The sequence below is a fragment of the Panthera onca genome, chromosome A3 (genome assembly GCF_046562875.1).
Source record: "Panthera onca isolate mPanOnc1 chromosome A3, mPanOnc1 haplotype 2, whole genome shotgun sequence".
NCBI classification, from domain to species: Eukaryota; Metazoa; Chordata; class Mammalia; order Carnivora; family Felidae; genus Panthera; species Panthera onca.
Genome location: NC_138341.1, coordinates 59,489,437 through 59,505,000, shown reverse-complemented (window position 1 = coordinate 59,505,000; position 15,564 = coordinate 59,489,437). Strand labels below are relative to the sequence as shown.

Here is a 15,564-nt window from a genome sequence, read left to right as displayed (position 1 = left end):
GTTAAGTCTTATTTATCTGAATGGAACTGCAGGACAGTTTTGCAGAATGCTTTAGCACAAATACCTATGGTTTACTTTGACATTACATTTTGTTGTTGGTTTCTTTACTTTAAATACTTGAACTGTTAGACCTTTTACTTTTTTTGCTGAGAAAGATGTATTTGTACCAGATTAGAAAAGCTAAACTGTTTCTTTACATTGAATAATCAGCCTGTCATGACAAATCTATCTCCTTCTGCATGAGTAGGTGCCAGTCTGACTGGCTTCTTTTAGGCTCACACTGGGTTTTAAGCTAGATCCATGTGCATGACTGGCAGTGCATTTGTTGGGCCAGATCTAAGGAGCCAGAGAGCGTTCAGCTCCTTTTTGCCTACAAAAGAGCAGCCAGACAACCAGCAAGAGGCCTTGGATGTAACACAAGGTGATACTTACTTAGTCAGCCATTCTTCTTTTTTTCTTATAATTTTTTTAAACTAAGAAGTTATCAATTTCACAAAGAAAAGAGGAATTAAATTATCAAAGGGTCCTCTTCGTAGGCCCAAACTATTTCCATTAGTTCAGCTAATGCAATTTGAAGTTTACAAAAACACAAAATAATTACTTTTATAATACTAAAATAGTTATTTCTAGAAAAATATAGTGCTTACTAGAAATTCATATATATTAGTTTAATGAAGGAAAGAAAATGATCGCTGGCATAGAATATAAAACTTTATATCCCAAATAGCTTCCAGATACTTACAGAAAGGCTCATTTAGCAACATTAACTTGATCATACTGTTTTGTGTTTAGAATTCTTTATTTGTATAACGTGGTATGTCAGCACTCAAGCAAAACAGATGCTATATTAAAAAACAATAGTTGCTGCATCTTGAAACAAAAAGATATATAAAAAACTTAGGTATGATATATTCAGTTTCATGAATTGAATACTAATGAAATCTAAATTCTTAAAATGCATGTCTCTTTTTTCTGATTTAATCCTTTTATATTTTCTACTCCTGTATTAAAAACAAGATCTTAAACTTAAATTCACATTTTGTTTAATATTTTGCCTATGCATTTTAAACAAATCCAACATTTAGTAGTTACTACAAAAATAAATGTAATCTCCAAAATTTAGTAGTTACTACAAAAATAAATGTAATCCCCAGGGTTGATCAAAGATTTAATCTGGCCAGATGGGGCAAACTTGAGAAAGATTTTGACTTTCCACTCTGTTTTGCAACAAGAAAGGCTGATTTTTTTTCCCTTTCTTTCTTTGTTAGAGAAACAGAGATCAGGCCATCCCCAGAGAAATGAGCAGGTGTGGCCATTTATAAGCATGTCTGCTTATATTACAAACCAGCATAAGAAAAGTTTGAGTTGGGTTGAAAAGATCTGCTAAACAGTTGTAATGTTTCACCCTAAATCCTATTTATTCAGTCAAGAGCTGATCAAGCTGGCAGTAAAATATCTAGTCTACCCAAACCTTTAAAGATCTTGTAATTTTATTTTTTATTTTCATCCTATCTTCAGTAGCAAGTGAATAGGTGCACTTTGGTAATCCTTGCCTCTGGACAGGCACAGAATTTTTTTTTTTTTTTTTTTTTTTATCCTTTCTGAATGCCTAATAACAGAGCCTTGCTTCCTGTCTAATGATGAAAGGGTGGCAGTCAAGTTCTTTCTCTTAGTTTACTATAAAATTGAGGAATTTCATGGACCATTTTGAGAACAGAATCTTGCGCAATACTAGCTGTATTAAGTAAAGCACTTGTAAAAAAATAATTAGATAAGTTAAATGTGTTTAACCCGATTAATAAAAGTCCAGTTACTAAGACTGAAAGTAACACAGTTAAGCACAAAATATTTTGTTATTAAGGGTCGTAAAGGATATGGAATCATGGGTTTGTTGTTAGAAATAGGGTGCTTTGTTCTGCTATAAACACAAATTTAATGAGCAAAAGATGCAAACTACATTATTTGAAATAATGTATTTTTAGTTTTGTTAAAGCTTATTTCATGAAAATGTGTGTAGACATGTTTCTTAGATAGAAAGACTTTTCAATCTGTATTTTTCAACTGACTGAATAAAAATATCTAGTGTTATGAAGGACACCCATGGGTGGGTAATGATCTCAGCAGCTACACTGACAGTTTCTCATGTTCTAATTCACCTTCACAAATCCATGGCATCATTTTTTGGCTGGAGTAATGTCAGTTGGTGACATTTGCAGCAAGTATAAAAAGGACCCCCCATGGCAGCCATTTTTATTTGATTCTTAAGATCCAAAGGCTGCTGAAAGAACAATTGAATGAAGTTGAGGATTGGGAGAAGCTTGATTTTCTTTTTCTCTGTGAAATGAAACTCTAGTCTTTTTCTTCCCCTTCCCCTTAAAAGCAAAAGTCTGCTAGGGGGTTGTAGCTGTGTCAAAGCCGCTGGGATGCCACTGCTGATCACTTTAATTACTACGACTAAGGAGGATAAAATTAAAAGTAGCACCATTGAAGCAGTGGAAGAAAGCTTGCCTAGATGTCGGTGAACTGTGAAATATAAAAATTGCATACCAATACATTTTTATGGAAAGGAAACAAGGAATTACATTACTTATTCCTGAAGAGTTTGTCCTTAAATTGTTCAAGTTTTACTAGTGCATCTATCTATGGCAGATTGTAGACCATTTCAGAATGATAAGGAAAATAGTAATTTGATATCCTGTGAGGTGGACTAAATATTTTTTCAATTCATGTCCAGAGTGGTTAGTTCTGATCCATTTTCTGTATTTGAAAATACTTAAATTTGTTGTATTGAAATACAAGCTCTTTGCACCAGAACAAGACTCTTGCCTGATCCTGAAGATGTTAGCAAAGAGAAAAGTAAAGCTGAAATGCACTGTGTTCAGCACTTTTGTGAAGGCTTATAATTTAAGGTTGGGAACCTAAGTTTTGAATGAATATAAGTAAGTTACTTTCTCCTCATCTCTGTGTATTCAGTAACACAAAGGGTTACTGATTTGTAAAGCCCAAGAATAAGTAAAAAACTGGGTTTTTAAAAAAAAATGACAATTTAACAGTAGGGCCTCAGAAACATTCTCTGAACACCAGTTATGTGATAGATACGACTGATGCTTTGAAATCAGACAATGATTTTTCATTTTTACTATGCCATTTACAAGATATATGACCTTGGGCAGTGTATTTAAGTGTGATTCAATTTCTGTCAAATCAGAGAGATAGTAATTTACCTTGCAGAATTCTGACTACGAAATGAAACAACATGTGTGAAAATACTGTGTGCAGGCACAGAGGTAGTATTTACTAAAAAATCTGTTATAACTTGTTTTATAAAAAGATGGTTGTGGGGAGGGAGGCCTTCCAAAATTGCAGCTTTTATAAACCCTCCAAAGAGTGCATCCATTTTACAAAAGCTAGACTATCCCACATAGTAGTTTAATTCCAAATAACACTATGTAGAAAAAGGTAAACGTCATCAGACCCATTCATAGAAATAGGAAGCCTAACTACTTCAATTTACTTAAGTTTATTTAAACTAGGCAGGTAAATGGAAGATATATAAATTTCCTAATGTGTTCAATTTTTCAAGTGTACTTTTTCTTTTTAATGACAGCAGTCTTCTGAGTTACCTTACCTCTGCATCCCAGTGAGAAGATTCCTCCTTTTTTTTTTTTTTTTTTTTTGTAGCAGACATAGTAAACAAATGATTTATTTCCAGCTGTGAGTTTTTGTCTTTGTTGAATGCAGAATAGTCAGAACAAATTGCAATAACACATGGGTCGGTTTAAACAAACCATTATTGTCAGAAATACTCATTATCTACATATTTGAGCAGTTTGTGCTGAATACCATACAAAAAAACTCATCGTCCTTACTGCCTAGTCATTTTGTTCCTTTGACATAAACAGTATGTCTCTTCTGAGTAAAAGATCCATAGATTTTGTTGCTAACTAGTCTGTAAATATTACTGCAAAAATCAACTTCTAATGGAGCTTGTATATAAAAATTAAAATGAAATAGTTTTTCTTATAATGAATCTGGACATTAATATTATCAATTAAATTAAAAATTGTTGCATAATCAATTGCTATAATTACAAGCTTTTCCTTTTGACCTTAACAATTAACTTCTATTTTCTCAGTTGGTTCTTTGTCTTAAGGGAAGTTAATGGGTAAGAAAACAAACAACACAGATATGCCATCCCACTGGAGAGCTCTAGGCCCAAGCAAAATTGTCTCTGTGGTGTTAGGACATTAGTGGAAAAGTAAATCAAGGCAATCTGATAGGGAACTAGAATTCTGTCAATCAGGCTCAAGATTTTGTGCTGTGTCCATAAACTTTGTTTACTGTAGGGTTTTATGAGTTGTAACCTGCCCTTGCAGTCTGTTAATGAGGCTAAATCTTGCTACTTGAGAATTGAATTACAGCACACCTCTGGGCTAATGGTTATAAACAGAAAGTCCCATTAGGGCTGCATTCTGATTTGTTCATTTGCATTTTTTCTATTGTATAGAGAACAATGACGGGTAAATAGGTACAAACAAACAATTTACATGGAAATTGATAAAGTGTCCCTAATTAGTATTTAGAGTTGGTTTTATTAATGATTGCTTGTGTTAAATTGCACTCTTGGTAAGCTCTCAGAAACATTTGCAGATAGGAGTATTATTGGGGAAGGTGGGAGACCAAGAGGAGGTAGTAGCTTGTGAGAAAAAAAATTAGGTTCCCATTTCATATTTGGAAAGGTAGAATCATTTATTTCATTTTAACTCAGTTAAGATGACCCAAGACCACTTCATCTTAGTCTGAATCACCAAATTCCAGCTCTGCAAGAAGTTATTATTCACGCAGTGAAATTCACTTAAACCCAGTTGCCTGAGGCATATCAAATAATGGTTTTTATTAGCACTCTTAACTTTTCTTAAGTTTGAAAGATGAAAGTTTAGTAAAAGCTCAATTTTCCTCAGTTGGTCATGTAATTTGATACTTTTGGGGATCAAATAGTTTGGTGGTTAAGAGCAAGGCCTCGGTACTCAGACAGACCCGGGCTGGACTCCCAGTTCTGACATCAGGTCTAGTTGGCGTGAATTTAGAATTCTAAACCTAAATATACTCATTGGTAAAAATCAGGGTGTGAAAATTAAATGAGATCATGCATATACAGCACTTAGCACATAAAAGCTAAGAAATATTCAGCAGCCATTACCAGAATCATCATTATTGAGCTTGATATTTTCCACGTTCTGAAATATTAGTAGTGAATTGAGGATTTATGCATATTATTTTCTTTTCCCGTCTTCAGTCTCACCCTGTCTGGTGCATTCTACTCCTCTAACTACAAATAAGCTTGTGTCTCTAAATACTAGGACAATTTCCCTTGAATGTTAAATCTCTCTTCTTTTGCTCCCACCACAACTACCACCCACCCTAGGAAACCTGCTATCTCATCTTTTCCTTCCTTCTCCCCAGATTATTTTTTAAAATAACTTTTATTATAAGAGTAGTACATGTGTATTATTGGAAATTAGTAAATGCAGACAAATGAAAGTAAGAAAACAAAAATATCACATTTCCACACCTAGATATCTCCATCATACCAACTTTGTGAATACCCTTTGAAGTCTTTTTCTCTACATATATATGTGTATTTATTTTGCCAAAATGATAAAATGAGGTTATTACTACATAAATTATTTTTTTCAGTCAAATTGCATTTCCTCTCACTTAATACGATGGTTATGTTCAAATTTTTGTAATTGATTCAGCAATGGCCCTTACAGCTGGTTTGTCCAAACTACTAGCTAACCTGGGATTATATGTTGTATCTATACAAATAGGACTATACAGTTAGGTTTCTTTTGGTGGTGATGGTGATTGGTTAGTTGGTTTTTGTTGTGTGCTTATTTTTGTAACTTTCTTATTAAAATGACCAGGTCATTTTTCCTCAATGTCATACCTTCTAGATTTACTTGGTTGCTTCCTTGCTGTGTCATTTATCATGTTTTTCTATCCCCCGTGTATATGATAAATTCGAAGTTATACTGAAAGGCTTAGTGGATTCATTTTAAACATTTGCGCTAGAATATTATTGGTGATGTGCGTTTCATGTGCTTCACATCAAAAAACATATAACATATGGTTGACCCATCATTAATGATGCCAAGACTGACCAATAGATTAGTGGCCCCTAATCCCTGATTTCGTTCTGATCTCTCCATTTACGAGTAGGCTTTCTCCTTGCCACTAGGAAATAATCTGTGTGGTGTTTCTTAAGCATATGTTCCAATTACTATTGCTCTGTAAAAGCTACCCCAAACTTAGTGGTATTAAAAAAAAAATTATTTTTATGCTCACAGATTCTGTGGGTCAGGACTTCAGACGGGACACACTGGGGATGCTTTGTCTCTGTTGCATATTGTCTGGGGCCTCCACTAGGAAAACTTGACCCTTGGGGTTGACTCAAAATGGCTAAAGGCTGACATCTTCTGAAGGCTTCTTCATTCACATGTCTGGTACATGGGCCAAGGAGACTCAAGGCTTAACTTCGCTGGCATGACAGCTGGGTTCCCAGAAAGTAAAAAATGCAGGAATTTCAAGAGAACTGGGCAAAAAGGATATGGCCTTTCCTACCAAGCCTTGGAAATCACCCACAACACTGACATGTTCTACTGATTATAATACAAGTCACTAAAGCTGGCCCAGATTCAAGGGGGGAGGAATTAAATTTTACCTCTTAATGAGGGAGTAAAGTCACATTGCAGAGAACATGTGGAATGAAAAACACTCTAATGGCTATCTTTGGAAAATATAGTCTGCCACAACATAATATGACTATCTAGTTTGCCATCAGACATATATCAAAGAGCTTAAATAGCTGTTGATAATCCATGCCAGAGTCATTCTTTTATGAATGGCAAAGTTATGTTTTTGTAATCTTACCTTTTAAAAATTATAGGTGGTATTATTTTATAAAATAGAGCTTTTTTTCATTGGCTGGGACTATTTAGTTACCCTAAAAGTGAGTTTTTACTGGCAGGACAAGATAATTGCTGGATTCTTTTCCTCTAATTGCCAATTTTCAGAGGAGTTATTTTAAAAGCTGACTCAAATGAATTAATACATCCTTCTAAGAAACTTAAAAAAAATTTTTTCCCTTTTTTCTTTTCCTCGTTTCTTTTTTTTTTTCACAAATCTTTTTTTTCTACACCTAACGTGGGACTCAAACTCATGACCCCAAGATTGACAGTCACATGCTCTACCAACTGAGTCAGGAACCCCCGTCTAAGAACTTTTTGAATATCACATTGAATTGATGACTTTTCATTGATTCAATGTGTGATTTCATTGATTCAATTCACAGCAGTCATTGTTCTTTTTGATACTGAAATTGTTTCAGTTTGTTCACTAGGAGCTTCAAGCATGTCTCTGGGTCCATTTGATACCCCTATTAATCTACTCCTATTAATCTTGACAGCTCTCATTTCTAGCCATCTCAAAATGTGTGAAAGAATTGCCTAGGTTTGAGCTCTACCAATCTGTTATCTTCCTCTGTTCCTAATAATATTGCCTACTGAGTTTGGTTGCCCTTTTTAACATTCAGACTCACTAACCTATCACATTTACTATCACATTTACTACAGTTGTTTGTTCCCTTTATCTCCTGATACATGAGTGTTCTAGTTCTTCTCTTTATCTATCTCCTTTTCTCTTCTCATCTGAATACAGATATTTTCCACGTTTCAGTCAGTAGCTGCCCTTTTTCTTCATAGTGTCTCTTTAAACACTTTGATTTATCCCCGTGATTTCAGCTCTATAGTCCTAGTTTGACTTCACTTCTTAACATGAATTTCACTTTCCCATCTACCACCTAACATCTTCACTCAGATGTCCAGGCAGTCTCTCCAACCCAGTGACCCACCTAACTTCTGACTACCATCTCTTACCCCAAATGTCCTCTCCCTCCCTTCCTATTGTTCATTAGTTTATCTATTTTTATTTTTAGTGCCACAGTTTTGCTAGTTGCCCAAGTTTAAAACCTCTGAGTCAACTTCTTTCTTCCCTCCACATCCAATCAGTTACCAAGAATTGGTATAGGTACCAGTTCTACCTCTAATATGTTCTTACAATGTCTCTCTCATTTCAGTTAGCATCATCCTACTTCTGGATCTCATTACATCTTCCTTGGACTGTTATAAGAGCCTCCTACCTAGACTCTTTCCAGTTTCTCTATGCCACCCTATCTTATATACTATTGTTAGATTCATCTTTCTCAAGTGACACCTGTGATTGGTCATTCTCCTAGACACCAAATAAACAAATAAAAAAACACAACACACAAAACCAAACTTTTAGAAAAATGTTTATCTATTTATTTTTGAGAGAGAACACAAGCAGAGGGGCAGAGAGAGGGAAACACAGAATCTGAAGCAGGCTTCAGGCTCTGAGCTGTCAGCGCAGAGCCTGATGCGAGGCTCAAGCTCATGAACTGTGAGATCATGAGCTGAGCCGAAGTCGGACGCTTAACCGACTGAGCCAGGCACCCCCAAAACCTCACTTTCTTTAGAATAAATCACCCTGTTGAACAGGGATCCTATAGTCTTATCTGCCCAGCTTTATTTTTCTTGCCTTGTCGTTCTGTTACTATTTTTGCCCTATGCTCAGGAAAATTAGACTATGTCCTTCTTTTCCATTGTACTTTCTTGCCTCTATACCTGTGTATTGTTCCTACTTGTGGTTTTGACTAGTGACCCACCTAACTTCTGACTACCATCTCTATCCATTTACAATCCCGCTTGTTCTGCAGACTCAATTCTAAAACTATGATGCCATGATGCCCTCTGTTTGTCCCTTAGCCAAAAATGTTCTTTCTACTGAACTCTTCAGTGCAATTTGATCTGATCTCCTTATTGTGGCCACTTTATCTTTCCCTCTATATTATAAACATTTGAGAGTATAAATTACAAGTTTTCATTCCTGAAATTTCTATAGCAAGTACCAAGTACAAAGGCGTAGTAAAGACCAGAGATACAAAGATAAATTAGATGTAGCTCCTAATTTCACATAACTCAGTTCTGTTGAGAAGGAGGCATTTGTACAGAGTTAAAATGTAACTTGACAAATAGTTTCAAAAGTAATAACACACACACACACACACACACACACACACACACACAGTACTATAGTAACATAGATAAAGGAGACTTTATTCCACCAGTGGGGAGGAGGGAAGAATAGTTGGGAAATTTAGTGGATTTAAACTGAATCTTGAAAAATGAGTAGGAGTTAAATCAAATGAGAGAAGAACATTCCAAGAGGAAATGACATATTCAAATCCCTGGGTACATGAAACTACACTACACAAGCAATTCTATATAAATAGATGTGAACTTTTATGGAGGTTGGGAGAGGTTAAGGGAAGATAGCACTGTAAGGATATGTTGAAGCCACATTATTTCAGGCTTTGTTTTGTTATGATGCCTTATTTTATATATTTTCCAGTTTATAAAGCAATTTATAAATTCATATCAATTATTATAATTCATAATAGTCCTTTTTTAGTAGGCAGAAATTTTAGTTATTTAATATTCTGTAGTTTGTACTTAAATATTAAAAAAAACACATTAGATTTTATTTTGCCTTCTTAATGAGCATTTAAGAGAAGAGAGACTTAGGAATGGGGATAGTATATCAGTTACCCAATTCTGATTTTAAAACTGCCAACAACTATGACTTGTGGAACTAATATAGTGTCTCCATTCCTACTCCAGCCCCCTAAAAATTCTGTTTCATATATTTGATCATGTAGTGTAGCAGCCTTTTCTGCTATCAGAGTTGTCTATTAGTGCTCTATACCTTTATTAGAAAACAGCAAGTTAAATTCTATTTTATAAAAATAAGGTATTAATTGAAATTGTTTTTGGTATTCTTTTTTTCTATAAGCCTGATTATTTTGTTAACAATAGCCCCTTCTATTTTCTCAATAATAAATATTGCCAAGCATTCTTTAAAGGCTAGTTTGAATTTTTAGCAGACATTTTAATACAATAATTTGTAAATATTTTTTTAAAAATCTGATTGTAGGATGTCTTTTAAAAATGGTGTGACATCCAACTGATATAGAGCATCTTATTTATAATGTGGGCCAAGCACCATGCTGTAAACCAGTTACTATCATGATGATCAGATTGAAAATGAAATTGCATTTCTGTCAATTACTGAGTTGGCAACTGTTCAATATATCTTAGCAGCAAGATGAAGAGCGACGTCGGCAGCTGAGAGAGAGAGCTCGTCAGCTAATAGCAGAAGCTCGATCTGGAGTGAAGATGTCAGAACTTCCCAGCTATGGTGAAATGGCTGCAGAAAAGTTGAAAGAAAGGTCAAAGGCATCTGGAGGTGAGTTAAAGAATCTTGTATCATATTCTACAGACAACCTAGAAATCTGCAGTGGACCTTTTGGGACTTTTTATTCTTACTTCAAAATGTTGCATCAAATACATAAAGTTTCTAACCTTTTGATATGTTGCAAAGAACCTATAGGAAGCTTAGTAAATCAGATGATAACTCTTGCTGTTTTCCAAATCAACTTTTTGGCTTAATTTTTACTTTCTTAGAAGTACTTTCTTAAAATATGATTTGGGAAAAAACTCATCTAGACTTTGGTTTATGATTCCCCATTACTATCCTCATTAATTATAGTTAGGAGTGAGTAAAATGCAATCAGGTCCTCAACACCTAGGTCACAAGACTTGTTAGTGGTGAGCTTTGGCATGAAAGAGTTTTGCTTTGAATTAGATCTTTAGAAAGTAGCTTTAACAATGATCTGGCCTTATAGCCTGACATGGAAGAATTTTGAGTAAGTCCCATATCCATTTCTTCTTAGTCTCCTTATTCTAAGAAGGTCTTCTTCAGTATCCGCAGAAATTATTCTAAGCTTGATGTTGGGACAAGGATTACGTATATAATTAAAGGCAATTTTGGTTTTGCCTCTTAATGCTCACCTTGGGCATCTTTAACTTGGAACTTTTTACATTTTTGTTTAAGAGGAGTATATTCAAGAGGCTTGTGGGTTTTTGTTTTCTTTTTTTTTTTTTTTTCCAAAGGTGTATAACCTATTTATCTACCAAAACATGCCAGGTACTTGTCCTTAGTTAATCTTAGAATGCTAGGATCATTCTGAAGAGTAGGCAAGTGTGGACTTGAATAAGACCTTAGAGAACTGTAGCAGAGGTAAGCTATTTCTAGGTTGATGATAAGTTTCTTCTAAGTAAACTGAAATTTACTGCTGTTATTTCTAGTTGATTCCTTATTTTAAAAACTTAGTGTTGTAGAGAATGCCAGCTAATGCCTGTAGTATATAACTTTATGTCTCATAAATCTGAAAGCTGCTTCCCTAAACAGCTGTGTGTCTGTTCCTCTGGTCTTGTCAGAATGTTTTTATCTTCTTAAAGCCTTCATCTTACTTTTCAACTCCCATCACTCAGAATTTTTAATGCAATTTCTACCCTCTCTTACTACAGTTTTATAGTAACATCAGTAACTACTCATGGCTACACACTTATATAATACTATCATAATTTGCTTTTATAACTATTAATAACAAGATGTTTCTTTGGTATCAGAAAAATTCCAGGTATTCTAAGTAAGTTGTAAAAATCTTTGCCTCCTTGTATCTTGGAATACAGAAAAAAATTTATATTCTTAACCCTTCAGATAAAGTGTTCTAAAGCTACTAATGCTCCCTTCCTGTGGCATTATAAACCCATAGGAGAACAGTAATAATAGGATAGAGAGGTATCCAGTGTCTCTCTTATTTTTTTCTCAGTGGTGAGCAAATAATAACACTATTTTAAATAAGCTGTAAACTCTGGGAAGGCTAAGAATTAAAAGTTTTAATTATTAATTATTACTATTTGTAGATAGTTTGGTTAATATTAAAATGAAGCCTCAGGGTTCAGGCAGATGTCGCTGGAGAACAACAAAGGCATTATCATAGACCATGAGTGGAGCTCACTCTCAAGTCTTCTCCAGCACTGGTGCTGACTGTCTCTCAATGCTCTCTTGTCCATGTAGTACCCTCCTGATCTGTTCTTTTGATGAGCTCTACCAACTTTATCCCTTCTCATTTTTTCTTTCTCCTCCTAGTCTAAGGTGGTACTTAATCTACTGTTTAGAAGACTCAAGCACACTGATAATTCATTTTTTCTTTCTTGTATCTATTTTTATATCTTTTAAATCTATTTTATTTTTATGGATAAACTCTTTGCCCCCATCAATCAGGTATTTGCCTTCTAATAGTCAAAGCCAAGCTTTTCTGCATCTGTGGAGAGTCATAGGAAGGGTCATCTGTGTAATTCGTCTTATCACTAACATCCAATTCCAGTTGAGGCTAAGCCAGGACTAGACTAGATGGAGAGACTTCCATCAGTGTGACAACCCAACGAATGCATATCTTCCCTACTTGGTAACTAGGGAATGTGAAGACCTGATTTTGGCATCATTTAACAGTCAACAGTCAACAAAGTAAATAAAAGACGAGTGAGGATTGGACCTGCAGAATCCAGGATTAGATTCATTCTAGCAAAGAAGTGTAGACTAGAACAGGGAAAGCCAGGTGAAATAAAGATGGGATGGGATTCACCAGATACCTTATGAAGACTTGTCAAAGCTAGATTGTGTTCCCTAAGAACCAGAGTGATCAGGATCCGTTTCACCTGTGGGATACACTATATTTTGGATACTGAAGGCAGCCACATATAAGATGGTAGGCTCTTAATCAGAGCTAAGGTTGACCCACTACAAGTGGAACAAGGCTATTGCCTGATGGATATCGGTCTGTCTTCATAAATATGGAGCAGACTAGGTCTGCTCAGAAGCTGTTGAGGCTGGGAGTAGGGGAAGAGACCTTTAGGACAAGGGAGAGGGTAAAAATCCTGCCTGAAATTCAACCATTATACATACACATTAATCTAGTGAGCCATGATAGTCACTGTGCTAGGCCAGGATTTAGCAAACTTCCTGAAAAAGGCTAGAGTAGAGGGGCGCCTGGGTGGCTCAGTTGGTTAAGCGTCCGACTTCGGCTCAGGTCATGATCTCACAGTTTGTGAGTTCAAGCCTTGCATCAGGCTCTGTGCTGATAGCTCAAAACCTGGAGCCTGCTTCAGATTCTGTCTCTGTCTTTCTCTGCCCCTCCCCCATTCACACTGTCTCTCTCTCTCTCTCTCTCTCAAAAATAAATAAAATGTTTAAAAAGGGGGGAAAAAAAGCTAGAGTAGATATTTTAGGCTTTGAAGGCCATATGGTCTCTATTTAAACTATTCACTTCTGCCCTTGTTACCTGAAAGTAGCCTTGAACATTATGTAAATTAATGGATGTGCTAGTTATTTACCCCAAAACTATAGTGGGCTAGATTTTGCCCCCATGCTATAGTTTGCTGACCTTTGCATAGCAAATTAGAAATTCACTTGGATTCACAAGAGTCTAATTCCTAAGGGAAAATGACCTTATGAGGTTGATAAGTCAGGGGGAAAATTAACAAATTAGTATCTACTCTTCCACTGTCTAGTGGGAATCATCAGGTCTGAATAAGGAATAGTGTGAAAGGGGAGAGAAATTAGTAGGGACCAGCCTAGATGGAGGATGAGGATGGGAAGATTTTGGAAGCAGTGATCCAGAGGAACAACGGAGGGAGTGGTCAAGAGTTGAAATAATAATGTGGAAGCATAGCCTGGGGAATATGTTAAACACGATTGTTACTCAGACTCAATGCTTGCTTGAAACACTTGCTTTTTTCTTTTCTCAAGCAGCAACCTGCCTTAGTGAGGAAAGGAAACTTAGTAAGTTTGAAGTGACGCGTATTCAGCTTCATGGTGTCCACAGAAAATATACACAAAGCATTTTAAGCCAGGTATATAGCCATATATTCAAGCAACCCACTCGCATCCTCTTGCAACCAGAAATAGCCTAATTCTTGTGAAATAACAGAATCATATCTGTCCAAGGAGCTATAGCTTTTACTTGTCTTCCTTTTGACTTAATTTTAGGGCATATGAGAGAATCAGGTGATATTGTGCATACTACATGTTTTTTTTCAATTTCTGCATCATTCTGTAGTTGTAGACCTATAATTTTAAAATCCTGGTTCTAGGGGACGCCTGGGTGGCTCAGTCAGTTAAGTGTCGGACTTTGGCCCAGGTCATGATCTCACAGCTTGTGAGTCTGAGCCCCGCATCGGGCTCTGTGCTGACAGCTCAGAGCCTGGAACCTGCTTCGGATTCTGTGTCTCCCTCTCTCTCTGCCCCTCCCTCACTCACACTCTGTCTCTCTGTCAAAAATAAACATTAATATCCACCTAAAAAGAAATCCTGGTTCTATGTAGCAAACTCGTGGGTTCATTTTATTATATTGATCTTTACTTGACAAGGTGCAGGTATTTGGGGACAAAGTTTGGTACTTTCATTTTTAGCTGTATAGTGTTGTGGTTGGAGAGTATGGCCTGAATTTCTGCTTTGGGAATTAATAAGTTTTTATTTTGACAAATTAAATGTTAACTTTTTGTTAATGGTCCACTGACACTTGGAAAAAGGTATCTATCCTGTTTTAAGATTATATTGTGTCATATCTTTATTATTATGTTATATGGTATATTAAATATATATATTTTATTCATTATACATATGTGTTTATTCTATAGCTTATCACTTTGGTTTGAGTTAGGTTAGTGTCATTTAACTTTTGCACTGACATTGTTGCCTCTCTTTGATTTATATAAAGTAGTGTTACTTTGTTTTTGCATTTCAAGTGTATAAAGGAAATGTGTTTTTTTTTTTAATTTTGTCCATGAATATGTTTGTATTCATTTCAGTTATGGCAAATAGATTTATCTAAATTTGCTAAACCAAAATGAAATATTGTAGGTCTTCAATAATTTTTATATTCAGCTTCTGTTAATAATTATGTTTGCATTGCGTTTTCTGTCTTATGTTTGATTTTATTATCATTGATATTTGATAATTGTTATATTATAAATAACTATATATAATATATATTATGAATAACAAATGTTGTTACCTATAATAACAAGTTATTAATTTTATAGGGGACTTCAGTGAGAATTAAAAAATCATGATACAAGTGAGAAAATTTTTTCTGAACGTATTTTCTGAAGTTTTTTCTAAATATGTTTTTATGATCACTTCAGCTTCTTTTTGTGAAAGTGTGGATATTCTTTTTTTACCATCACCAGATACCCTGTTTTTCCATTTAATTTATTTATAAATGATAAGTGTTGTAAGACTACCCTTATTGCTGTGCTATGAATATATCACTGGGATTCCCATTTTGCTTATAGTACTGCTCAGCGTCAACTGGAATGCACTTTCTCATTCCAGTACATAGCCAATCTCCTTTTACCTTTTCCTACATACATTATATGTGCCATATTTATAAACCAACTTCTGTTGGATCTCTAATTTACTTTCCACCATCCTCACCTGCTGGGTTTTCAGTGATTAGCCATAAAGATGGAAGGATGGATGGATGGATAGATAGATAGATACATAGATAGATAGATG

At 35.2% G+C, this 15,564-nt stretch overlaps 1 protein-coding gene across 12 annotated transcripts in view; it reads left to right on the top strand.

Annotated features, from left to right (window-relative positions):
• Positions 1-15,564, top strand: part of EHBP1 (EH domain binding protein 1) — a 365,951-nt gene that overhangs the window by 294,205 nt on the left and 56,182 nt on the right. For 10 of the 12 annotated variants that reach the window (XM_078444539.2, XM_078444536.2, XM_078444535.2 and 7 more), the window contains one exon: positions 10,239-10,386. In XM_078444539.2, coding sequence (XP_078300665.1) covers positions 10,239-10,386 — 148 coding nt within the window. The remainder of the gene's footprint in view (positions 1-10,238; positions 10,387-15,564) is intronic. The other 2 variants (XM_078444543.2, XM_078444538.2) reach the window with 1 other exon arrangement.